The 25,598-nt window shown below is 47.6% G+C and overlaps 1 protein-coding gene and 1 pseudogene across 2 annotated transcripts in view; one reads left to right on the top strand and one right to left on the bottom strand.

Moving 5' to 3' along the window:
• Positions 1–20,722, top strand: part of MTCL1 (microtubule crosslinking factor 1) — a 117,056-nt gene extending 96,334 nt beyond the window's left edge. For both annotated transcript variants that reach the window (XM_045527262.1, XM_045527264.1), the window contains 5 exons: positions 1,769–2,020; positions 7,767–8,063; positions 9,771–9,802; positions 12,636–14,184; positions 19,542–20,722. In XM_045527262.1, coding sequence (XP_045383218.1) covers positions 1,769–2,020; positions 7,767–8,063; positions 9,771–9,802; positions 12,636–14,184; positions 19,542–19,775 — 2,364 coding nt within the window. In that variant the 3' untranslated portion in view covers positions 19,776–20,722. The remainder of the gene's footprint in view (positions 1–1,768; positions 2,021–7,766; positions 8,064–9,770; positions 9,803–12,635; positions 14,185–19,541) is intronic.
• Positions 20,723–21,871: 1,149 nt separating this feature from the next.
• On the bottom strand, positions 21,872–22,200 carry LOC123621510 (annotated as a pseudogene).
• Positions 22,201–25,598: the final 3,398 nt, after the last annotated feature.

The following is a 25,598-nucleotide window of genomic DNA, read 5'->3' as shown; positions in this document are numbered from 1 at the left end:
TGGTGGAAGGGAACGAAGGAGGGGCAGGGGCTAAAGGAACAGGGGCCACAGGGTCATGGGAGGCGTCCGCCTTGTTTTTAGATGTCAAGTGAGACCTGAACTGTGTAGGGTCACTGGCGACACAGGATCCCTGAGTAGGCAGAGGGACTGGGCTCCAGGCATGGGGAGGGGGTGACCCTGACCATGAGAGACCTGAGGAGTGTGGATGAGGAGTTTGTGGGTAGGAGAAGGAATTCACCTGCACATCTTAACGAAGCAGGGTGACAGAGGCCATCTGCTGCCAAGGCAGGGGCAGGCTGCCTGGGGAGGAGATTCTAGAGAGAGAAGGTGCTGGGAAAGCATCTACAGGGGGACGGACAGAACTGCAAGAGGCTCAGCACCCCATCTCACACCCCATCTTCCACTCTGGCTTAGGGGGATTGCCAGGAGCTGTTTGAAATTGGATTTTTTTGTTTTTGTAATTTTAATGGTTGCCCTAGGGTTTATAATATATATTTAATCAAAGTCTACCTTGAAATCGTATTAGACTTCACAGGCTGTGTGAGGCTCTTATATCCCCAGTTTCTTTTTCCCATCCTGTGTGCTATTGCTGCCGCAGTTTACGTCTACATATTCTGTGAACACACAATACACTGCAAATATTTTTGCTTTTTTTTTTTTTTTTTTTGAGAAAGAGTCTTACTCTGTCACCTGGGCTAGAGTGCCCTGGCGTCATCCTCACTCACAGCAACCTCAAACTCCTGGGCTCAAGCAATCCTCCTGCCTCAGCCTCCCCAGTAGCTGGGACTACAGGCATGCGCCACCATGCCCAGCTAATTTTTTCTGTATATATTTTTAGTTGTCCATATAATTTCTTTCTATTTTTAGTAGCGAGGGGGTCTCGCTCTTGCTCAGGCTGGTATTTTTGCTTTAAATAGTCAATTATATTTAAAGGCAACTAAGAAATAGGAAAAAATAGTATATTATTCCATTGTTTATTTTTGTGCAAATCAAAGTGTCTGTTGGTATCATATTCCTTCTGCCTGCAGAATTTCCTGTGTCATTTCTTAAACTGAAGTTCTGCTGGCAAGAATTTTTTTCAATTTTTGTTTGTTGAAAAGTGTTTTTCCTTCATTTTTGAGAGATACTGTTGCCGGGTGTAGAATTCCATCTAGATTGACATCTTTCTTTCAGCACTGTAGTTGTCCCTCCATCATCTTCTGACTTGCATAGTTTCTGATGCGAAGTCTTCTGTTATTCTGATCTTTGTGCCTCTATGTAATGTGACATTTTTCTCTTGTCTGCCTTCAAGATTTTCTCTTTGGTTTTTACCACATTGAATACATAAGGTGTAAGATTTTGTTTGTTCTTGATATTTAACTTCCTGGGTGTTTGACAAGTATTTATTGAAAACCATTAGGTTCTATCACTGTCCCATCCCTTGGTTCCACACAGGGGCTAAGGATATGGGAACAGATGTGGTACCTGCCTTCAAGGCGCTACGTGGAAGTACAGGCAAGAGATAGTGGTGACTTGGACTAGGAAGGTGGGGCTGGGAAGCTGGCCATGGGAAGCTAAGTGGATTCATTGCTTAACACTCTGTGTGACTGTCTGTGTCCAATGTTCTTAATTAGGACATTAAAAATGAAATGTATTTCTTCCATGGGATTGGCCAAATATTGGTGTAAACATGTTTCCGGGGATCATATGTAAATGTGCTGAGATTTTCTTCATCTTCAAATGCAAGATTTGTCAGGGAGGGGGGTCCTAAGTCTTTTCTCTTTGACAGCTGGAAGAGAAGACGGAGAACAACTTGGGAGAACTAGGCTCTTCTGAGAGCAAGGGAATCTTGAAGAAGGAGAGGGAGGTGCACCAGAAGCTCCTGGCCGACAGCCACAGCCTGGTCATGGACCTGCGCTGGCAGATCCATCACAGCGAGAAGAACTGGAACCGGGAGAAGGTGGAACTTCTCGACCGCCTGGACAGAGACCGGCAGGAGTGGGAGCGGCAGAAGAAGGAACTCCTGTGGAAGATAGAGCAGGTAAGGCCGCGCCCCAGTGCTGGAGCACAGGGAGAGCGTGCAGCTACTAAACTGACCTGGAAGGCAAGAACACTTAGGGAGAAAAATCAGGTTGCTGTATGGCCCTTGCTGCCTCAGGATGTTTCGTGGGCATCCAGAGGAGAGGGAGAAACACTAGAATTGCTAGTGTTGGAGACCTAGGCTCGCGCCCCTCCATTGCACAGAGGTTGGCTTTGCGAAGTTTGCAGGTGACTTTCCTGGGAGTGTTCATGTGGGGAAGGGGGAGCTGTGGGAGGGGAATAGCTTTTTAAAGGAATTTAAAAACTAAACTTGAAACAGGAGGTAATTTCAGGTCTTATTCAGTGATTTCTGCTAAAAAGCAAGCTACCTTTTAAGTTTGCCACTAAAGATGTTGTCACAGTGACTGCTCCAGCTTACATGGAATTGTCATTAGTAAAGAAATTGCTGAATTAAGTTGAAGTCAGATTGTTTGCTGGTGATTGTACCTGCTGTGGATATTGCTGAGCTGTGGTTAGATAGGGCCATAGTCAAGGGAGGTAGCTCATCAGCTTCAGCTAAACAAAGGATTCAGAAACTCAGATGAGTTTAGGGGGGAGTTGTTTTTCTATTGCCTGGACAACCATACTCCGCACTGCATCAGACACAGAACAGTTTGCACAGGTGCAGTAGTTCCTGAGTGATGCACAAATTAAATTGACCAATATTTGGAATTCTTCCCTGGCTAGATTTTTATATAGCATACATTTTGTTTATTTCAGCCTGTCATCCTTTATAAATTCATGAGGCCTCAAGGAAATGTATTAATCAGTAAGAAACTGAGTTCAGGAAAAATAACCTCAGTACTCCACTTTAAATACCCATACTGCCTGCACTTATGTGGGAGCCTTTTGAAAAATGTGCTCTGTTATCCACATACATGGTACCCGTTATTATGCAGGTACAACGACAAAGGTGAGTTTAAGCATCATGTGGGATAGGGAGGGAGGAAGAACAAACTAAATGGTAAAAGAGACCAAGAGCCTTTGGTTTGGAAACCACTGAGAAGAAAGTACACTGCAGATAGAAAGGAGCTGAAGTTTCTCCTAGGTTTGATCACTCACATAGATGAGTCACATTGCTGATCTTTGATATGGCTCCATTTCAAGATTCCCCAAATCCTATCAAGAGGAAAGTTGGCCATTTCCTGTTTGGCTTGGAAATGCAGCACTTGTGAAGAGTCTCCCATATTAGATCCCCTGTGTGTCTGTGCTCTATTGAATGGGTCAGTTGGTAGGTGGAAATTTTAGGGGTAGAAGTAGCATGGATTCTTATGAAAATGGTCAGGAATTTGTCATATCCAACTTTAGTGGACCAGTGTCACAGAAACTCCAGGAAACTTGTCATCAGGGGACTTCTTTCTTGGCCTTTGCTTTAGAATCAGTCACTTTGTGTGTCCCTCCCATACCACATGAGGCCATCATGACCCCTGCCATGGCCCTTCTAGGGTCCCCTTTGCCTATCAGCCATCTTGTTGGTCTTGTCACAAGCTTCTTTCGTTTTGAAAGTCACACCTTGGATATAAGTTAAGCAAGTATTTTAGTTTCTTGTTTCACTTTTGGGAATGAGGAATTTCTAGCAAAGGAAAAATTAGTAAGACACATCTGATGACACTCAACTTTTGGAGAGTCAGAGACTTAAAGATGACCCGTCACCTCATTTTAAGACTGAATTTTGGAAAGGTAACAGCAGTCAGGAGCTGACCTCCATTTCCAGATTGTCAGTGTTGAGACATTTCTACCACACTGACAGCCTCAGAAGCTCAATCCTCAAGGCTGACATCTTTGAGCATCATGGATCTGAAACACGTGCGTTTCGGGCATCATCTGTTCCTGAAATCTGTGTGGTGGGTGACTTCATTGCTGTTTTTAGAAGAGGACTGGTTACCAGTGAACTGATGCTTCAGATGTGCAGTTATGGCTTTCAAAAATAAATCTGGCCTTTTCCCAAAAATATTCACAGCATTTTTAAAGAAGACTATAAATCTTGGTGCCCAATCCTGAAAATTAAATAAAGCAGTCACAGGCATTCTCTAGAATGTCTGAAAAGAGGTAATTGGCTCAAGTGTGTACGAGTGTATAGATTTTGTTTGTTTATCAGTTATTGGGTTGTCCATTCATTTAACTATTAGCTGCACATTCCATAGATAAATGAGATGTAACTGAACATTCTTCCCAATGTATACTCTTGACATTTGACTACTTGGTAAGCCACGTAACCTTGACGATAACCTAATACAGACGGTGAAAGAAGTAACACTAAATCCATTTTCCACTTTCAGAACACATGCTTCATACTTGTCCGGTGTCACTAAATTCCTACATAATTTCTACACCGCATGAGGCATTTTATGTGATGTACGACTGTGGGAACTTGGCTAAGGTCATATAACATGTTCCATCTGTCTTATCAGCGTCTCTCGTCTCAATCCAACTCTGATTGCAGGCGTACGAAGCTTTCATAGAGTCACTCTACTGTTCTCCTAGAGCCGTTAGTTCCCGGTTAACATGCAGATACTGTCGGACTTGCTATACTTGCCGACTTAGACAGCAAACTGTCATCCGTCCTCCTTCCAGCAACTTTCTTAAATCAGCTGCCTTTACCACATGAAAGGCCATTCTCTTAAAGCCTATTTACAAAGTGACGTTTTTTTCTTTCCACCAGTCTGGGTAAGGGGACACTCTTGAGGGTTTATTGTTTCCTATATTATTTGAAATGCAAATCTTTAAAATTTCCTATTTGCATTAAAAGTTGTTCTGTGGGACTGCAAGTACAGTAGGTGCTGACGCTGGTTTGAAATGAGTCCCCCCGGAAACACTGTCTGCCTAAGGACCCTTGCTATGACAGCACCCCAGAGGCGTCCTAGCAGCAGAACCCAGCTACGGCCACTCCAGCGCATTTTTAAGAAACCTGACACTTGCCAGCTTGAGTGCAAGTTGCTCCTGGCTGCCTGGGTTTATTTTTGAAATTCCACTTGACTGAGTTAGAGCGCTGGTTCGTAGCTCTCTGCTTTAGTCATTCTTTTCCCTTGTCACTCATACCCTCGGTGCACGTTTACAGCTTCAAATGGGATTCTTGCATTCTAATTCCTTGCCCAGAATAGCTTGGAGATGATCATGTGTTGAAACTAAATTGTGCCGACATGTATTAAATGAACATGTAAAAAGCTTTGCTTTTAATTTTTTTAAAGAAAGCGTGTAGCATCTTTAAGAAAACTGCAAAGAGTTGTGTCATGGGGAGGGGAGGAGGGAGCAGAGGGGCTGGGCTCACACCCGGGGTGATCTGCTTCTTTCCTAACTTGACTGGGAACAGCCTCGAACTCTTCAGATTTAAGCTCTGGCTGCTGGAATCTCCATCTTTTTCATAAAATAAAGATAATACTCGAGACTTCTGTTCCACTACCTCAGAAATCACTGGAAACAAGTGACAGCCCTGTTGTCCTCATTATCTCACGCGGCTTTCCTCCCGGCTGCACACAAGCCGTGCTGACATCCAACTTGTGGACGAAGCTCAAATTAGGACACAAAGATGCAGTTTGTAATGATGTCTTTTAAAAACCAATTGGTCTGCATTCAAGGGAGTTTTAGAATTTCCTGGCACCAGCTCAGCACTTGAGGACTTTAAATCTTTTTTTGGCCACCCTTTCAGGTCAAATCCAAACGTCACTTTCGGCATTCAGATAATTCACTTATTCAAAAGAGCAGCCCGTCCAGGAGTGTGAGCTTGTCGTCCAGGAAGGACCCCGGTACAGCTTGTCGTAGGTCAGAGCTGCGGGGCTCAGCCGTGCTTTCTGTGCATGTTTACAGAGGGAGGCAACGAGGAGGGCTCGGGAGTGGCGGGGAAGCGCTGAGGGCTCCTCTGAGGAGCGTGTTCCCTGCGAGCGTTTGCCTGCGGCCTCAGCAGTTCCCTGTGACTTTGGCAGGCCCCTCCTGGACCACCTCTGTGGAGCTGCCAGTGCTGCAGGAGGGCGAGTGGGAGGCCCCTGCCGGCGCGGCTGCCTGTGGGCCACTGTGTGCACGTCCCCATTTTACAGACGCAGAAACTAAGCTGAGGAGAGTTGGGAACTTACCCCTGCCAGCGAACCAGCAAGCCACAAATCAGTGGCTCCAATTCATGTCTTCTAACTCCAAGAGGTCCTGTGTTTTCCCACCACCATTTCTTGAGTTTACCAAATTAGACAAGAGCGGTACAACTGTAAAGCATGTGGCTTTTCTTCCCTAAGCCATACTTAGCCTTCATAGCTAAGTTCTTTTTTTTAATTTCAGAATATTACAGGGGTACAAATGTTTGGTTACATAAATTGCTTTTGTACCGTTTGAGTCAAAGTTATAATTATACCCATCCTCCCGATAGTGTACATTGTACCCATTAGGTGTGAATTTACCCAACTCCCTTGCCCCCTTCTCACCTGCTTGATTTCTGATTAATGCTATTTCCATATGTGCACATTAGTGTTGATCAATTAGTTCCTATTTAATGGTGAGTGCATGTGGTGTTCTTCCATTCTTGTGATACTTCACTTAGAAAAATGGTCTCCAATTCCACCCAGTATAATACAAGAGGTATTAGTTCACCACTGTTTTTTGTGGCTGAGTAGAACTCCATGGTACACATATACCACATTTTGTTAATCCACTCATGGATTGATGGGCAGTTGGGTTGTTTCCACATCTTTGCAATTGTGAATTATGCTGCTATAAACATTGGAGTACAGGTGTCTTTTTTATAGAATGTCTTTTTTTTTTCTTTGGGTAGATACCCAGTAGTGGGATTGCTGGATCAAGTGGTAGTTCTACTTTTCATTCTTTGGGGTATCTCCATACTACTTTCCATAGAGGTTGTACTAGTTTGCAGTCCCACCAGCAGTATATGAGTGTTCCCATCTCTCTGCATCCTTGCCAACATTTGTTGTTTTGGGACTTTTTGATAAAAGTCATTCTCACTGGAGTTAGGTGATATCTCATTGTGGTTTTGATTTGCATTTCCCTGATGATTAGAGATGTTGAGCATTTTTTCATGTTTGTTGGCCATTAGTCTGTCTTCTTTTGAAAAGTTTCTGTTCATGTCTTTTGCTTCCTTTTTAATGCGGTTGTTTGATTTTTTCCTGCTGATTTTCTTGAGCTCTTTATAGATTCTCGTTACCAGCCTTTTATCTTTATTGGGTGTATAGCTAAGTTTTAATCCTCTCAAGCAAAGTATAAGTTTTTTTAACACCAAATGGTTATAGCCCAGTTTGATCGCTGGGGTTATTTATAAGACCTGTTCCAAATGGTTTGGGCCAGTCAGGAAGGTCAGATTCACCCTCAGAAGTCTGCTGCCACTTGATGGCCTCCCATTTAGTATGCTTTACGTTCTGAAGGTAATTTCACAAAAGAGTTTTGAACATGTAGTTTTAATATTAAGATTTTTAAAGCATAAGTATAGAATTTCCCATGAGCACAGCACTCAGAGTTACATACAGTAACTTATATATTGGCATCAGAAAGAGTTGGCCATACTTGTGTGTGGTTAATGCAGATTTTCTAATCCAGATAAAACTGAGGGTTTTTTTTAAAGCATTTGTAATGTTGTGTTATATTATAAAATTAAGGTCAGAACTTGAAGAACATTTGCTTCTCACGGAGTCTTTCAAATTTTTGTGGAGAAAAGACGGTCTTAGGGAGACCATTAAAAAAGCGAGGCTAATTATTTTCATTTTAAAACTCTTAAGTTGCAGAAAGAGAACAGTCCCCAGAGAGGTGGCAGTTTCCTCTGTGATCAAAGCGAAGGCAGCAGTCGCCCCTTTCCCCACCAGGGAAGCCTCCGCATGCCCCATCCTGTGGCACTGTGGCCATGCGCAGACGCCGACTCCGTCCCGTTTGAAGACCGGCCACTGTCCAAGCTAAAGGAATCAGACAGGTGCTCGGCCAGTGAGAACCTCTACCTGGATGCCTTGTCCCTGGATGACGAGCCAGAGGAGCCACCACCCTGCCGGCCTGAGAGGGAATTCAGGAACTGCCTCCCCGAGGTCAGCCTGGGTCTTGTCCGTCCTGGGTAACTACTTCACAGTGAGGGAGCTGTGAAACCCAGCCGGCATCTGTCACATTCCCCTCCTCACAGGCTCCAGTGGCTTTTGCATATGGCAGCCTCTGAATTATTATAAGTTAAAATGAAATCTTCACAATTCTAAGGGTTTCCCTTGGTGGCCCTGACCCTAAACTCCCAGTGTGCTCTGCGGTAAGTTTAGTTTTGCCACCTTGTTTTGGGTTTAGAAATACTGGACTAGTGTCCTTTGTGAAAGAAAGGTCTCACGAATAAATGCATCCAACAAAACACACAAGAGGAAGTAAATAACTCTGCTAAGTGTGTATGTTGAACTTCTCTTGAAATCATAGTGTAGTCTTCTGATTCTAGAAAACCAATAACCAAAAAAATTCTGTTTTAGAGAAATTTCCTAACATTTAGAAATAACAAATATCACTAAACAATGACATACTGTAAACATCTTATTCTGGGGAAAGGGGAAAAATCCAGCACTTAGGACTCTTACGTTCGTTGGATGACCAAATGAATGAGCTAGGCTATGTACCAAAATTTCCATGGTACAGTGTTAGTTATGTTTTTCTGGTTTTAACATTTTTAAAACCTCATTTTAAAAATTGATTTTAGGAATCATTACCTGTTAATCATATTTAACAACTGCTGTACCTGTCATTTGGTCTCCCAAACAATTAATACTTAGAAGAGTTCATGTCAAATAGCGTTGTTGAAATATGGGGAAATTATACTTCAGTCACATGTCAGTGAGGTCAGGTGCCTCATTCTCAGCAATATCTGTCAGGTTGATAGGACGTCGCCACGGTTCCACCCTGTTTGACCTAAGGCAATCTTGCACGATCATTCTCATAGCAGAGAAAACACAGGACTGGGTTCGGGAGACTGTGTCTGGGTTCCAGCTCTGCAGTGGCTGGGACTGCCACACTTATCTGCATGGCAGAGACCAGGGGCACACTCGCCAAGGGGAAGTGTCCTGAGGAGTATGTTTGCATTCCTACCAGCGGCTTGCGTCTGGAACTGTGGCAGCACAAGGGCGTTTTCGCAATAGATAACCTTGTGCTGATGTTGTTCTCTGCCTGCACGGCTGCCATTCTCCTCTTAAAGGGAAGGCACCGTAACGTCGCCCCTGGTTCCAAATGGGAATGTTTAAAACCAAGCAAGTACCCAAGTCACCTCAACTTTATAGCAAGATTTGGAGCAAGGGACATCAGTCTCCTGTTAGTCTATCCTTCTACCTCTCCCTCTCCCTCTCTCTCTCTCTCTCTCACACACACACACACACACACACACACACACACACGCATGTGCACGCACATACACTCAGACTTACTCAGGTTGTTACAAGAGTCAGCTTTGAAATTCGTGTACTTAGTGAGGTCCTTTGAAGAGGCACAGAAGAGCTCTTCTTCCATGACAAAGTTTATAGCCCATTTTTCCCACTCCTGTGGGCTTCTCCCTGGCCTGCAGAAGCTCCAGCCCCCTCGTCACGCTGTGGGTGCTGCTTTGATGACTGTGCCTCAAAGGACGTGGGGCAGCAGCTCCCCTGACCAGCGCTGGCCTCCGCGCGCTTCCAAAGGCGTCTTCCCAGGGGAGCCCAGCCATCAATCACTCAAGCACGTTCAGGGCCCCTAGGGAACCAAAATTACCTGATTCAGACCGAGTTATTTCTTCTTTATAGGAAGAAGAAAATCACAAGGGAAATCTTCAAAGGTAAGTAAGATTGATGAAAATAATAGAATACTGAAATAAAAATCTCTTGGTCTTTAAGCTCCATCTTATCAATGTTGTCTATTTTAACTCTCTCTTCAAAATGACTTAAAATTAAGACTTCTGAATAAGTGGTTGCTTTATTATTCTTCATTTCATAAATATGGCATTTGATTACTAGTAACAAAGAGGCTAGACATGCTGTATCCATGTGTGTATTAGTTTTATGACAAGGATGTTCTGCTTGCAGCGTTGTCACATTTATAAAGGAGTGCTGTGTTTAGTGGTTTTGGAAAAGTCCATGGAAACCTCTCTCTCCTCGTTCGAAGTCTGGAAAAACTCCCTCTTGATTGCTATGAGACACTTTATATACTATATTTCAAAGCTCCACTAGGATGATTTATTAAAATATTTTGACAATAGTCCTTAAGAAAATATACAGTGATTGATGTTGACGTTAATTATATACCAATTTTTTCCTTCCCAGTCTAATTTCCTCTAGTTTTACTTCTTCTTTATTCGTCTCCTCTGTCCAATCCCGGCAGCACCTGGAGGTGCCTGTGGCACGCTTCTGTCCTTCTCGGGCGGCACACGCAGGACTTGAGAGCTCAGGCCCTATGGCCAAGCTGCCTGGGTTCCAGCTGCTTTTGCCTCTCACTAGCCACATGCCCTTGGGTAGTTACCTAACTGCTTGGTGCCTCAGTTTCCCCATCCATAATCAGGAATTAGCTTCCATGTGTCACTATACATTAAATAATCAGGTCAGCCCCTGGCACCGAGCAAAGAGCAAGCAGAGGTCGGCCCCCACTTGGCCTCCACTGTCAGCGGCACCCACACCCGTGTCCGAGTCAGGGTCTGTAGCGACTCTCCTTCACCACCCAAGCCATCAGCCTTTTCGTTTCCTCCCTGCACTGTAGCTATTTTTAAAAATCTTACTTGCTTCTGTTAATTTCAGAAGTAATCCATGCTTGTTGTAAAATAAATCATATCAAAATACCGAAAGTGAAAACTGAACGGGCCCTTCCTACTGTCCCCTTTACCCCGGCTTCTGACCGCTGGCTGTGTCTGCCCCAGTATCTCTCCTCTGCCCCTGCAAGCGCCCGCACCTGTTCACATGCGTCCTGGTTCTTGTCATTATTGTCCTGTTTGCTTTGGCCACTGCTAAGGTTGATGCCTCTCCTTCCTCTGTCCTCATCATATCTGTTCCGTTCTGTCCATCCAAGCCCCAGAGGCACAGAGTCCCCACCCATGTAGGTGCCACTGATTGAGAGCAGTTCCTTGGTGGGCGACAGTGGGAGTGAGGTGAGCTACAGCCACAGAGACGTGGAAAGGACTAGGCCTTCAGCGTCTGTCCAGCACTTACAGTGCCCAGTGCATAGCTGCCTAAGACTCGTTACTAATTCAGTGACTACTTGAATTGACCAGAAGCAAAGGAGGAGATTCATATTTGCTGGAAAACTTAAGACCTTGTGAAAAACCAATCCATCCCTTCAATTTCCTTTCATTTCCAGCACTCGTCATAGCCAGCGTGCTGTTATTCAAAGCACCGTTACACAGTTGGCAGGTTGTTTTTAGATGGACTGCCTGACAGTGCCACTTTCAGTCTGCTCTTTCACCCCATGGTGGCAACCACAAGAGTGCATGTCTTGCCCTGGGGTGAAGGCGGTTGTCATCAAAGCCACTCTGAACTTTGCTGGGTTTGTGCACCAGTCCACACAGTGCACAGACTTGCTCAGAGCAGGACCCCAACTCTGGCCTCATCGCCATTAATGGGTCCCACATAGGAGTGGTCCACGCACTCAATCTGAGACTCCTTCAGCAGGGCCAGCGCCAGTCTAGAACTCTAGGTATTGAAACTGTGCTTTGCAGGGCAAGGGGAGTATTAACATGTCCTGTGAGAAACTGGTCTAGTGAGACAGTGAGTCTACAGACACCTCACCTCTCCCCTCCGTGCCGGAAGGATTCCGGGCCACAGAAGTTCTCCTGCCTGAGCTGCAGGCACAGCCGGCCCAGCCTCCTTCTTGACCTCGCTCCATTGCCCTGCGCGGCTGGCGGCTGCCCGGGCCCTCCAGCCACCTCCTGCCGTGGCGTAGGAGCATCCCCAGGGCCCCTTCAGTGCCTGCTGTGGGTCTGGCCCACCCGTCTTCCCCCTTCAGTGTGTTCATGCGTCTCAGGGAGTTTTTCTCTTGACTAGGAATAAAGGAGGAAAACAAACAAACAGTTGGTGATACGGAACTGAGCCCATTGGGGAATTTGGGCCGGGCCAGGCGAGCTTTTGTTTGGCCCGTAATTTCCAGCCTGATGAGGATGTCCACTTGCTCCTTTCTTCTACAACCTGCACGCGGCCTTTGGAGGTTGTTAGTACTTCAGCCCCACAGAGGCTGGCTGGTGGAGAGGCCTGAGATGACAGCTGTTCTGTTGCCGTGTCTCTCGCCCTTATACCTTGGCCCACTGTAGGTGGGGACGGTGGGGTGTCCCTCTGCATGGAACGGGCACTGTGATGGCGCCTGGCGCTCCTCACTCCCAGCGGGGCTGTCACTGAAGGTGCTCGTCTTGGTGGAGATGTCGAGCCACGGTCTGGAGCTCAGCCATGACTGCCGTGTAGCCCCCTCTTCCGCTCGTTTCCACGGGATGTGAGGGTTGGCGGGTTTGCTGGATTCCGTTCTGCCGGAGCCATAGAAAGTCCAGTGAGCACGCCCGGGGCCAGCTTGTGTGCAGGGCCCAGCAGGCGGCTGGCAGGCGCCCTCACAGGTCCGCACACGGGCGGGACGCAGGTGCTGTGGTGTGCGGGGCTCCCTGGCGGGTGCTGACACCTCTTCTCTTCCACTTCTCCCAGGGCGGTGTCTGTGTCCTCCATGTCCGAGTTTCAGCGCCTGATGGACGTCTCCCCCTTCCTGCCTGAGAAGGGGCTGCCGTCCACCAGCGGCAAGGAGGATGTCACCCCACCGCTGTCGCCCGACGACCTCAAGTACATCGAGGAGTTCAACAGCAAGAGCTGGGACTACACGCCCCCCAGGGGCCATGGCGGGGCTGGGACCGAGAGGCCCCCAGACCTCTGGGCAGACAGGACCGAGGTAGGGCGGACAGGGCATGAGGCCACCACGGAGCCTTTCCCTGACTCCTCCTGGTACCTGACCACGAGCGTCACCATGACGACGGACACCATGACCAGCCCGGAGCACTGCCAGAAGCAGCCGCTGAGGAGCCACGTGCTCACTGAGCAGTCCGGGGTGCGCGTGCTGCACAGCCCCCCTGCCGTGCGCAGGGTCGACAGCATCGCCTCGGTGGGCAACGAGGGTCCCTTTCCCACAAGCAGAGCCAGAGGGAGCCTGGGAGATGCCAAGGGGGGCCCTCTGGAACCTATGCTCAGCAGGTGGCCTTGCACTCCCCCCAGACACCCCCGAGACTATGTGGAGGGGCCATGGCGCCCCCTCGATACCCCCCTCTGTGCCTCCCTGGGCTTTGCCTCCCCTCTGCATAGCCTGGAGATGTCCAAGAACATGAGTGATGACATGAAGGAGGTGGCCTTCTCCGTCAGGAATGCCATCTGCTCTGGTTCCACCAAGCCTCAAGTCAAGGACATGGCCTGCCAGACCAACGGGTCCCGGACGACGGGGACACAGACCACCCAGACCATCAGCGTGGGCCTGCAGACTGAAGCCCTGCGTGGCAGTGGTGTCACCAGCAGCCCCCACAAGTGTCTCACGCCAAAGGCAGGGGGCGGTACCACGCCCGTGTCGTCTCCTTCCCGCAGCCTTAGGAGCAGGCAGGTGGCCCCTGCCATCGAAAAGGTACAGGCCAAGTTTGAACGCACATGCTGCTCCCCCAAGTATGGTTCCCCCAAGCTGCAGAGGAAGCCCCTCCCCAAAGCTGACCAGCCAAATAACAGGACTTCACCAGGGATGGCCCAGAAAGGGTACAGCGAGTCGGCCTGGGCCCGCTCCACCACCACGAGGGAGAGCCCCGTGCACACCACCATCAACGACGGCCTCTCCAGCCTCTTCAATATCATCGACCACAGCCCCGTGGTGCAGGACCCCTTCCAGAAGGGGACGCGGGCCGGCAGTCGGTCTCGCTCGGCAGAACCCCAACCGGAGCTGGGCCCAGGCCAGGAAACAGGCACTAGTTCCCCAGGGAGGTCGCCCAGCCCCAGCGGGGTGGGCTCAGAGACGTGCAGGGAGGACGGGGGAGAGGGCACGCCTGTGAGGCAGGACTTATCCGCACCGCCTGGCTACACGCTTGCGGAGAACGTGGCCCGGATCCTCAACAAGAAGCTGCTGGAGCACGCCTTAAAGGAGGAGAGGAGGCAGGCCGCCCACGGCCCCCCAGGTCTTAACAGCGACAGCCACTCGCTGGGGGACACGGCTGAGCCAGGGTCCATGGAGGTAATGAATGCCGAGTGTCCCACACCCTCCCCCACCAGCGCGTCCACTTAGCTGTCAGGCATGCTGGGGCCTGGAATTGTGCCCGGTCATGTAATTTCAGGAATCACTGTCCTAACTGGTCGTTGGGAGCTGGGGAGGTGTTGGGTTTATGGGAGAATGGAATAGGCAGAAACACAAACCCTGAACGACTTCTTAAAGAAAATTTCATTTTCTTGGCCTCACTGAGGACATGGTTTGAGGCAGGTTTTGTCCTCTGGTCTGAGTGATTGATCCTTATTTACTTATCTGGGCTTTTCATTTGGGGGCCTAATTTGCCCTCTTCTGTGTGGATTTGTGCATGTGTGCAGACTCCGTACGCATTGTCGGGCTCTCTGCACGCTCCAGACTTTGTAGGTAACAGTGTGAGAGCTGAGCTGGAGAGGCGTGGGCCGCGTGGACACGAGGACGGCTCTCATCAGGAACCACGAGGGCACCTGCACACCCAGGCTGGCTCAGCACCAACTGGCCGTCTGGCGTCCCACAGCTCGCTCACCCTCTCTGTGCCCATGAGTCCCCCAGCAATAAAAGCAGGTGAAACAAATGGATAAAATCAAAATCCTGCCTTAAAACAGTGTGGTGATTATCAGTACCCCCCTTGACATTATTCATAAACCAGTCAACTGTAGATTTGGTCACAGGGCAGGACAGTGTGTTCCTGTCACCTGGTCTGAATTTCCCACAGGAGGGTAGATGATGGTTAGATTCCCGGTCTAAGCCACCAAGGAATATTTAACTCAAAATAGAGAGTTTAAATCTGAATCGATCAAACCTTATGGAATGGCCAGTGACTCACAGAAATGGCCATTCCACATGGTTCAACTTAAAACAATATTGATAGTATTTGGCCTGCACGTTCCAAAGATCTGAGTCTTTGTGCTAACATTGTTGGCATGCTCTGAGAAGGACCCCCACTGCTGGCTCAGTGTTCTCAGGTGACAAATTGTATCTTCTTTGAGCTTCTGTTACCCCCAGCCCCCTGGGCCCTCAGGTTAGTACTCCTGCCGTGGGAAGATCTGTCGTATGTGAATGCTCTGCCTTCTGAGGCAGCTGAAATTAGGGCTTAGTCCCAGAGCATTAACTGGCCATGTCTATAGTGTCCATTTACATTAGAGACTAAATAGAAATTAATTTGGGGGAACAAAAAATTGCTTTGAGTTACTAACAGTGAATGCTGCAAGCAGTCTGTGAGAATATAAACAAAATGGTTTAATGACAGAATTCCAGCACTGTGGCATGAAAATGGTTTCATCCTACAAAGCTCTGCCTCCCTCGCCCCCTTTGTCCTCTGTAAAGTAAGTATTTAGATTTTCTCCTCACTTGGTGTTTGCTACCAAAAGAGGTGATCTGAAGGAAGCACAGACAGTCTCAGGGACTCAGAACCTGCGTGGAGCACTCAGTGGCAGCGTCCGTGTGCCACGGGCTCTTTTTTCCCTTTCTGTTGGTGTTCTGCTTGTTCTACGTTCCAGTGGAATTATCTGTTTGAATTGATGTACTTAATTAGCCCCATTGATGACTCCTTCCCATCTCTCTATAAATTATGTAGTCGTTGTAGGTTTTCATTCCAGAATCACCAGGGCTGCTTCTGGTTTCCCAGCCTATTCTGAGCATCCTCTTGTGGAATCTTTCCCCGAATGTTCTAGACACAGGGGTGACTTAGGCAACAGGAAATCTCCCTTTCTCACGTCACTCTCACCCCACAAGCAACTAGGGCCTCTTTTTCTCTCAGTTCCATGGCACCAGTTCAGCAGTGCAGAGCAAAGCTGTGAGAAGGCGTTCTGGTGCACAGAGAAAGAGAATTATCTGAAAATGGAATGCTATTCTTTCCTCCTGCCTCTAAGTGGAAAATGTGAGGGGAAATTTTTAGTATAAGCAGCAACCGTTTGATTATTGTGACCAAAACAAAACTGGCCATATAATGGCCTCTGTTTCAGATGCAATAGTCATGTGATTTCCATCTCTTTTTTTTTTGCCAAAATGCCGTTTGAAATGTTAAATGCTAAAGGGCAACTCCGGGAAGCACAGAAACCAGAAGTGGCTCCTCTATGGTGGTTCCTTCTTTGCTCTGTGGCAGATGACAGAGGACAGACCTGTGCCGAGTGCCAGCCACTTCCCCACACGCACCACAGGGTGAATGTGCTGGACCTGAGAGCCCTCCAGTCTCTCCTGGTGGCCGTCCCCAACCGGGAGGGATAGACCTCTGCCAGTGGGCTTGTTGACTTTTAAATCTTTACTGTTCTCCTGTTTGAAAAATACTTTCCAACCTACTTGCTTTTCTTTTCTTTCTCTGTCTGTTCTGTCCAGAACCAAACTGTCTTACTAACTGCCCCCTGGGGACTCTAGCCCTGCCTGCCTCATGCTGTAAGTGCCTTGTTCCTTGTTTCCCAACTGTCTGGAGAGGTTGTGTGACTCACGGATGGCACCTGACACTCATCATCTGAGGAAGCTGGGCCGGAGGAGGCGCTCCCTTGCTCACCCCAGGCTCTGGGGGCTGGCTCATCCCCAGGAACAGACCCGCAAGGCTGGACGCTCCCATCTGTCCTACTCAAGGGGTGACCACTCAGTGCAGAGAAAGGTTTTTAGGCTATAGAGATTCTGCTGAGATTTCCTCTCTTGTGCAGTTTGCAACCAATGTGCTTTCAGAGAAGTGAGATATTGGCCAAGAAGGGACATCTCAGGCAGAGGGGTCTCACCTGAGGGGGACTTTGAGCCCAGTACACCTGCTCACCAGCATTTCAGTCACATATGTGCAGTGCCACATGCTGAAATGAGGCGTGATCATAATGTGATTAGGTTTTTCTCATTTTCTCAACAACCATACCCCAAGAATAAACCCAAATATATCTGTCCTTCCAAGTGAGCACTGTAGGTGACAGAGTAAGTGCTTGATAAATATTTGTTGAATCAGTAAACAGCAATGCCATCCCCACTCCAAATATTTGGAGAACTGCTTTCAGAACTGCTTTCACAGCCTGAATCAAACCACATGAGAAAATACATACTTTGTTTTTGATCAAGGATATAGTCACCCACCCACCTCATCCACTGGCCTTAACTGGAAGTATGAGTCGGCTGCAGAAGACAACAGATGTGTCCCCATGAAAAAATGACAACATGTGGGGCGGGCCATTTCCAAGACAGGTGCTACAGGGGCAGCATCCAGGATGAGGTGCCCACGTAGCCCACTGCGGTGGCTTCTTGGGAAAACACCGCATGGTTTGCTTGTGATGTGCTGGTGTGTTACTGAGGAAAAGGCTCATTCCATTGAACTCAGGGTCACATGACATTTCTTCCTTCACAAGGAGGTGCTGGTGAAGAGGTTGCAAACTGGTCTCATAAAAAGCTGTCCTTGTTCAGCAACAGCCAGGTGGAAACAGGGGCTATAGTGTTGTCCAATAAACCTACAGCAGCAGCCTCTCTGACATGCAACACACACCAACACGTACACACATCAGATGCGCTACACAGCACACGCTGCCCTTACAGTAAGGGGAGCAGAGACACAAACTGTCGCAGATTTCCCAAACCCTGTGTGCCCTCCAAGTACTGTGGGCTGAGGTGAGGTGAGGACATAGTGGCACCTGGGCTGGTTCATACCTCAGTGGTGCTGATGGTGTTTTCACTGGAGGGTATTTCTGGTTGTCAGGGTACCCACTAGCATGCTTTGCTAATGGAGGCTTCTCCCATGGGCATACAAAGTGCCAGCCACGACAGAGGCAGGGAACGTTAAGACGTAGTCTGCAGGATCAATGCTTCTTTTCTGCTGACCCCACAGGGAGTCAAGGAAACCACTCGTCCCCATTGCTCGTCTAGTCTGGAAGCCTGTGGGTCCCACACTGCCTGCAGACTGTTCTGCCTCCATCGTGTTCCATCATCTCCCGAGTGACATTGCCCATTCACATAGTCATCTGTCCCTTCCCTCCCCCTGCAGCCCTCCCCCCCCCCACTCCCCCGTACCACTGGCTAATCTCTCTTCATTCTGGTCTTTTCAGTTGCTTGTCACATCTCTTTAAATCCTCCAACTCACTTTCTGACTTTCTTTGAGGGTCCTTGTTCTGTGTTGTTCTGTGCTTTCCATCACAGTGGTTCACCTTCTTGGCTTCCGGTGTCTGAGTGTCATCAGGTCACGCTGTGTAACTCAGTTTCTCATGCCACAGCTTTTTACATTTCTGTGTGCCAGCAAATTCCAAGTCTGGGCGTCCTGGTTTCCTCACATGCAGACTAAGGACAAGGAGTTCAACATTCTTCACAGATAAAAAAAGGACCTTGAGAGAAAGGATTGTAGGTGACTTGCACGTGGTTGAGTGTGTCCTTCATCACCTGTTCTCAGAACGTTAGGAAACCTGTAACACAAAACCACGAGTGCACTCGAATTCTACTTTTTTTTTTTTTTTTTTCTTGAGACAGAGTCTCACTCCTGTTGCCCGGGCTAGAGTGCCGTGGCATCAGCCTAGCTCACAGCAACCTCAAACTCCTGGGCTCAGGTGATCCTTCTGCCTCAGCCTCCCAAGTAGCTGGGACTATAGGTGTGCAGCACCACGCCCAGCTAATCTTTTCTATTTTTAGTTGCCCAGCTAAATTTTTTTCCTATTTTTAGTAGAGGTAGGGTCTCTTGCTCAGGCTGGTCTCTAACTCCTGAGCTCAAGCAATCCTCCTGCCTTGGCCTCCCAGAGTGCTAGGATTACAGAAATGAGCCACCGTGCTTGGCCTCTAATTCTACTTTTTAAAAATGCTGCTACAATAAAGTCATTAAAAAAAACTAGACCTAAATAAAATTTCTGCCTGCAGCACTTTTTTTTCCATGTTGTGGGAGTTTGTTTAGCCTCCTGCCAGTCAGTTTGGAATAAACAGTAGCAGAGTTTGTTTTAAGACGAATCTCATTGCTAATACAACTGGATGAAACCACAGGGACCAGTTAACTGGGTTCACTGTAGCTAAATAGATCACTCAAGACAGCCAAATGGTGGGTCACCTGGGTTGAAATATAGTGAAGGGCCCTGTGGAGACCACAGTCACTGTCCCCTGTCTTCTGTATGTCCCAGCCCAATTCTGAAGGAGCTCTGGAAACAGCCCCATCTCACAGTATTGCCATATTTTGATCATAATTTGATACCTTCCCATCCATGTCACTGATCTTTTGTGTTGAACACTTTACTGATCATTTTAAGTTATTCTCCATGAGCAAAATATTAATTAATACTCAGACATTGCCCATGGTCTATCCATTTCATTTGAGTCTGTTGAGAAGTGTGTTGGGGGAACTGTCCTCTGGTGAAACTGCAGGTCTGAGTAACCCTGTCTTCCCTTTCTCGGCCCCGAAGGAACTACCTTGTTCTGCACTAGCTCCATCCCTAGAGCCCTGCTTCTCCAGGCCCGAGAGACCAGCAAACCGTCGCCCTCCTTCACGTTGGGCCCTACATTCCCCCAATGCCTCACAGCTTCATTCACCCGGAGACCCGGCGTCCTTGGAGGAGCATGGTGACGAGGAGCCACCAGAGGAGAAGCCATGCCGCGACTCGAGCTTGCACGGAGTGTCACAGAGTAGCTCACTGTAACCGCATAACCACACCATCGTCACGAACCAAACTCTGCCCCAAAGGAGAGATCCAGTTTTCTCAAGGTCAAAGAATGTTTTTAAAAAACACACAGCTGCTGAATGTTCAACCTGTGAAACTGAGATGTTTCTAGAATGAAACAGTAAATGTGCCTGTAATAACTTAATTTTTTTCATAGCTCAGAAAACTATTTTTGTCTCCATCTTTTTTACACACAGTATATTAAACAAAAAGGTAAATAAGGTATAAATAGATTTAAAAATAAAAGTTTTAAAAATGTACATTTTAAGAGATTCCGAACACCCTCACTCTCGATACCTGACTGCCTCTCTGTTAAATTTGCACTGTTACGTTTTGGGTTGGTTTATTTCCATGTTGCATTAGAGTGTTTTAAGTTCATTTCATTTTGTCAGTGTTACTGTTTTTTAAAAAATTTTTTAAATGCTTCAGACTGTCTGATTCGGTGAACTTTTTGTAGTGAAAAAGCCATGAAGCCAGTAGACAAGACAGATATTCTGTACACTGGATAGGATACAGGACAACATTTTTGAAAAGGTACAGAGTCCTCAGGTGGACTTGGAAAAGTCGCTGCATAATCCACATACTATTCTACTTGACTTGCACGTCTTCGGGTGCATGTACATACTGCTACCGTGTCCTCACCATCACCTAAATGTGACTCAGTCTGTTCCACTGTAATACATTGTGAATTTCCTTGTACTGTACTTTTATTGTTGGTCTTCTTGCATTGATAATACAACAGCAACAATATTTTTAAATTATTGTTAAAAGATTAACTGGCAATGTACAGAGTTTACTCAAAATTTTGTTGTTTAAGGAAGAACACTACAAAAAGTCACGAGGATACCAAATTGAAACAAATGCTGGTGCCTCTGAGTCTGTATGAGACCACGAGAAAGTAGAAATAAAGCCTTTCTGAGATGGCAGCATGTTCTTGAATCTCTCTCGGCACATGCCCTCCGCCTTTCCCTGTGGGCGCAGATGGAAAGAGTTCCCTGGCTAGGGAGGGAGGGAAGGAGGAGGAGAGCGTGTAAAAAGGCAGCAGCTGCTAACACAGCACACGGGGCACGCACTCCTGGGGACCCCTGGGAACATGATCATGCTGTGGTTTCCTGTACTCTGTAAGAGGGTCCTGGGATAGAGAGACGCCTTATTCAAAAGCCAAAACTGGGGTAGGTGCAGAGTATGAGGACACGTCAGAGTGTGCCTGTCCTCTACCTGCTCTGCTCACGAGGAAAGAGGGAGTGGCCAGTGTCTGTGGAAGAGGCGTTTCCACCTCTGACACTGAGGCGTGGCCCAGCCTGGTGGCATCTGGTGGAGCGGGAGTCCACAGGGAAGATGTGCTACTTCAGGCCGAAGCTCTGGCTTTAATGTTTCATTAACCCAACCATTTTCTTCTTACTCTAGCATTACCACAGTTCCCTCTTTAAACTTAAATATTTTCAAAAAATAAAAACCAGCAAGTGTTAGTGAGGATGTGGAGAAACCGGAACGCTCGCACACTGCTGGCGGGAAGGTAAAACGCAGCCACTGTGGAAGACAGTTGGCTGCCTCAAAAGGTAAACATAGAATTACCACATGACCCCAGGGTTCCACTTGTAGATGTATTAGAACTGAAAGCAGGGACTCAACCGTACCTGTACACCCGTGTTCACAGCAGCATGATTCGCAGTAGTCAAAAGGTAGGAACAACCCAAATGTCCATCAGCAGATGAATGGATCAATACAATGTGATCTATACAAACCAGGGATGAATATTCAGCCTTAAAAAAGAGGGAAATGTGGTTTGTTTTTTTTTGTTTTTTTTTTTTAGTTTTAAAATGAGTTTACTAAAGAATGTTCTTAGGAAGGCAACAACTTTTGATTTGTCATTTAATAAAGTTATGTTTTTTCATGCTGTATAATAAAGGTAAGAGGCTACAGAGATAAGCTTATTTCTACTGGAATTTTCATATAACACAGTGTAGTCCTTTCTGCAATGCTAGAATAAATTTTAAAGAAAGTCTCTTCTATACTTCTCTTCAAAAAGTGATGAATAATAACAGAAGATGGCATAAAAAAGCCATGTTTTCTATTCATTCTGTAGTATTGGAGCCAGTATTTTTGCCATCACAGGCTACAATTTTCACTTTGTCCACTTTGACAAGTTCTGTCACCTCTCTGAATTCAACATCATTCAATACAAAAGTACATGCATTATGGCAGAATCTGTACGTATTTAGAGAGCCCCTGAAATTGACTCTGTTCAGGACCCTCTGAGCCAGTGCTGAATTTATAGCCTTATCAGACTGAAGCAGAAATTGCAGGGCAAGGTGGGGGTGATTTGTTGAGACTGCATGAGCTCATCTCAGCTCTCCTGAAGACTGTTTCCCAAAGTGCTGTTTCTGTATAACTGATATGCCATGGCTTTAGGAGGAAGAAACTGTCATTCTCACTCAGCCTTGCACTGATGTCCTGTGGGAAAGGCGCCTCCTGCAGCGGAGCGGACAGAAGTGGCCAGGAGCCCAGCAGGACGTCCCTACTCCCCGGCCACCTCTTCACCCGCGGCAGATCCGCAGAGCTGGGTCAACGACCAACAAAGAGGGAAATTCTGACACATGCTACAACATGGATGAACCTTGAGGACATTATGTTAAGTAAATAAGGCAGTCACAAAATGACAGTTATTGTATGATTCCATTTATATGAGATCCCTAGAGTAGTCAAATTCATAAAGACAGAAAGTGAAACGGTGGTCACCAAGGGTCGCGGGGAAGAGGGAATGGGAACTGGCGTGTGATGGTGCAGAGTTTCGGTTTGGGATGATGAAACAGCCCTGGAAGTGGGCAGTGGAGATGGCTCCACATGTGACTGTTTGATGCCGCTGAGTTGTATACTTAAAAATGGTTGAAATTGTTAAGTGCTATGCATATTTTGCCACAGTAAAAACTTTTTTATGCCAAATATAAATATTTTCACTTAACCACTCCAGACGTAGCGGCAAACTATCGGCAAGTCAATAACTATCGTGCCTACTCCGTGCCCATGGCGCACGCTGGGAGGAACAGTGGCATTCTTTCATTCGGAAGCAACCAGCAGAACAAGGGAAGCTGTGGCTCACAAAACCGGGACCCTCGACCCATGCCATCAAGATTCTTCTCTCCTCTGCGTGCCATTCTTCAGACAAGCATCCCCAGAGTTGGCAGCGATGGTCCCCAGCAGCTCCCACGAGGCTGGCAACTCCTAGAGAAAAACGGCCTCTTACCGCGAGCTCCAGCAAAAGCCCAGGCTGATGATTCTCATTGGTCAAGACTAAGTCACATGCCTGGCCCTGAGCCAATCACGGTGACAGGTAGGCCCCGCAAAGGAAAACGGGGTGTGGTGGGAGCGGCGGGGAGAGGGTGTCGGGAAGGCGGGGGAAGCCGTATGCCACCATGGGACAGCCCAGCGCAAGGGGCAGCTCTGGCCACCACGGAACTTGCCATCTGGTTGGGAGAGAGAGGATACCCACGCACGAAAACAATGGAAGGCAAACTGGTGTGGTGGGAATGCTAGGCACAGTGTGGCCTGAGTGGCCCCGCGGGCTGAGCCGCGCCCCCCGGGAAGGAGCAAAGCGGGTGCGAGGTCGGGGAGCGGGTGCGGGGAGGCGTCCGGGCCCAGGTCACACTGGCAGCGACGCAGGAACCGAGCAGAGCCTTCAGTGGGCTGTGCCCCACCAGGCAGTGGCCGGGGCCTTGAAAGCCGGTTTGGACCTTCCCCCGTCACCCCATTTCCTAATCGCGGGGAAATGTACTCTGGAGTCTGCGCCGTGGAAACGCTCCCGCTTTCAGCGGCGAGGCGGGACAGCAGGGTGACGTCATCCTAGACGCTGCTGTCCCCGGAACGCCAGGAGCGCCCGGTCCCGCTCAGCCGCAGGAGGGGAGCAGCTGCCCGGAGGGAGCAGCTCCACAAGCCACCATGAATGCGCCAGTTGCTCTCACGTCCTAAAGAAAGAAGCAGTAGATTCCTCCGACACGGCCACCAGCCTCCCGCTGGGCACACCCTGCCCCTGGGTGGTGGCCAACACCAGCAGCCAGCAGACCTCACGCCCAACGCAGCCAAACCCCGTGGCCACGTCTCGGCCCTCCTTTCTTCTCCTTACCGGGAGGTGACATATTAAGGTTTTCAATATTGTGCATCTACTTTTTCATATCTGTACACATCATAATTCTAATTCTTATTTGACACATTTGTTTTACCATTTTTTTCTGTAGAATGAATGTGAGGTTTACAAATTCTTAACTTTTTTAAATTTATTTTTATTATATATGTTTAAGGTGTACATGATGTTTTGATATGCATATATGTAGTGAAATGATTACTGTAGTCAAGCCAACGAACATATCCATCATCTCACATAGTAACCTCCTCATATTTTGTGGTAAAAGCACCTAAAATCTACTCTTTCGGCAAAAATCCCAAATATAATACAATATTATTAACTATAGCCCTTATGTGGTATATTAGATATCTGGATTTTATTAAGCTTGACAGAATTATGCATATTTATTCATTCAAAATGCAACTGAAGTACAACTACCGTTTTCTGTTTTCTAATTCATTGCTTTCTAAAATTGTGGTAAAATACATATAACACAAAATTTAAATTGTAGCCATGTTAACATGTATCATTCAGTGGCATTTTGTACCTTCACAACGTTGTGCAGCCGCTGCCACTGTCCACCTCCAGAACACGGGCATCCCTGAGAGGAAGCTCCATGTGCATTAAGTCGTCGCCCCCCTGCCCCGCACCCGCTCACCTTTCCGCCTGCATGGATTTGCCTATTCCGGATATTTCACAAGCGGAGCCATAGACTATGTGGCCTTTTGTGTCTGGCTTCCTTTACTTCGCATGAGGTTTGTGAGGTTCGCCCATGTTGTAGCAAAGTAGTACTTCCTTTCTTTCTATGGCTGAGTAACATGCCACTGTGCAGACAGTAGCACGTTCTTTTTACGCATTCGTCAGTTGACAGTATGTATCCATTCTTAAAAGAAAACCTTTGGCTACCTTACTTTAACCAGACTTGAGCATCTCCCCTGAGAGGCAATTCACAAACCACCAGTAGATACTTTATACTTGTCATGCTTTTCTTCGATTGCGTTTCGTCCTGTCAGCATCATTCTTTGAGTGCAGTGTGCATCAGAATCCCGTATGGCAAGAAATCAGGCTCTGAACCCTAAAGAAGGGCCATATAAATGAATTTGATGACACTGAGTCTTCGACACACTCTGGGTCACAAGAATCAGTGTGTGGCACTGAGTGAAAAATACAGATTCGAATCCTGGTTCAGACACTTAAAGTCAGGCCATCTCTTTAAGACTCATTTGAAAAATAGCAACAATAATACTTCCCAGGGTTATTGTAAGGATTAAGGTTTGTTGAGTACCTACTGTGTGCAAGATACCGTGCTAAGAATTACAAACACCGGCAATGAACAGAAAAGACAAACTCCCTGATTTGTGGGGCTCAGTGCTGGGAAACTCACAGCAATCAGGCTAAGGGACAGGGAGTGAGCAGGCGGCTTCCCTGGGGAGACACTGTTCCCGCTGAGGCCCGAACAAGACACGCTGTCCCCAAGGCAGAGGGAGAGCTGGTGCAAAGCTGGGGGTGGGAGGTGGCAGGAACGCGGTGTGTTCCAGGAAGTGGACGAAGGCCACTGTGACCAGAGCAAGCTGGGCAAGGGCTCCAGAGAGGGGCAGGAGGGGAGGCCAGGGGGCTTAAAAGAGGCCTAGTGGTTCAGAGTTAAGGGTTTGGACTTTATTCTAAGTGGAGGGCGGGGGCAG

This window comes from Lemur catta, chromosome 16 (assembly GCF_020740605.2).
Source record: "Lemur catta isolate mLemCat1 chromosome 16, mLemCat1.pri, whole genome shotgun sequence".
Classification (NCBI taxonomy): Eukaryota; Metazoa; Chordata; class Mammalia; order Primates; family Lemuridae; genus Lemur; species Lemur catta.
The sequence above is the reverse complement of the archived record's forward strand: the minus strand, read 5'-3'. Positions and strand labels throughout refer to the sequence as shown.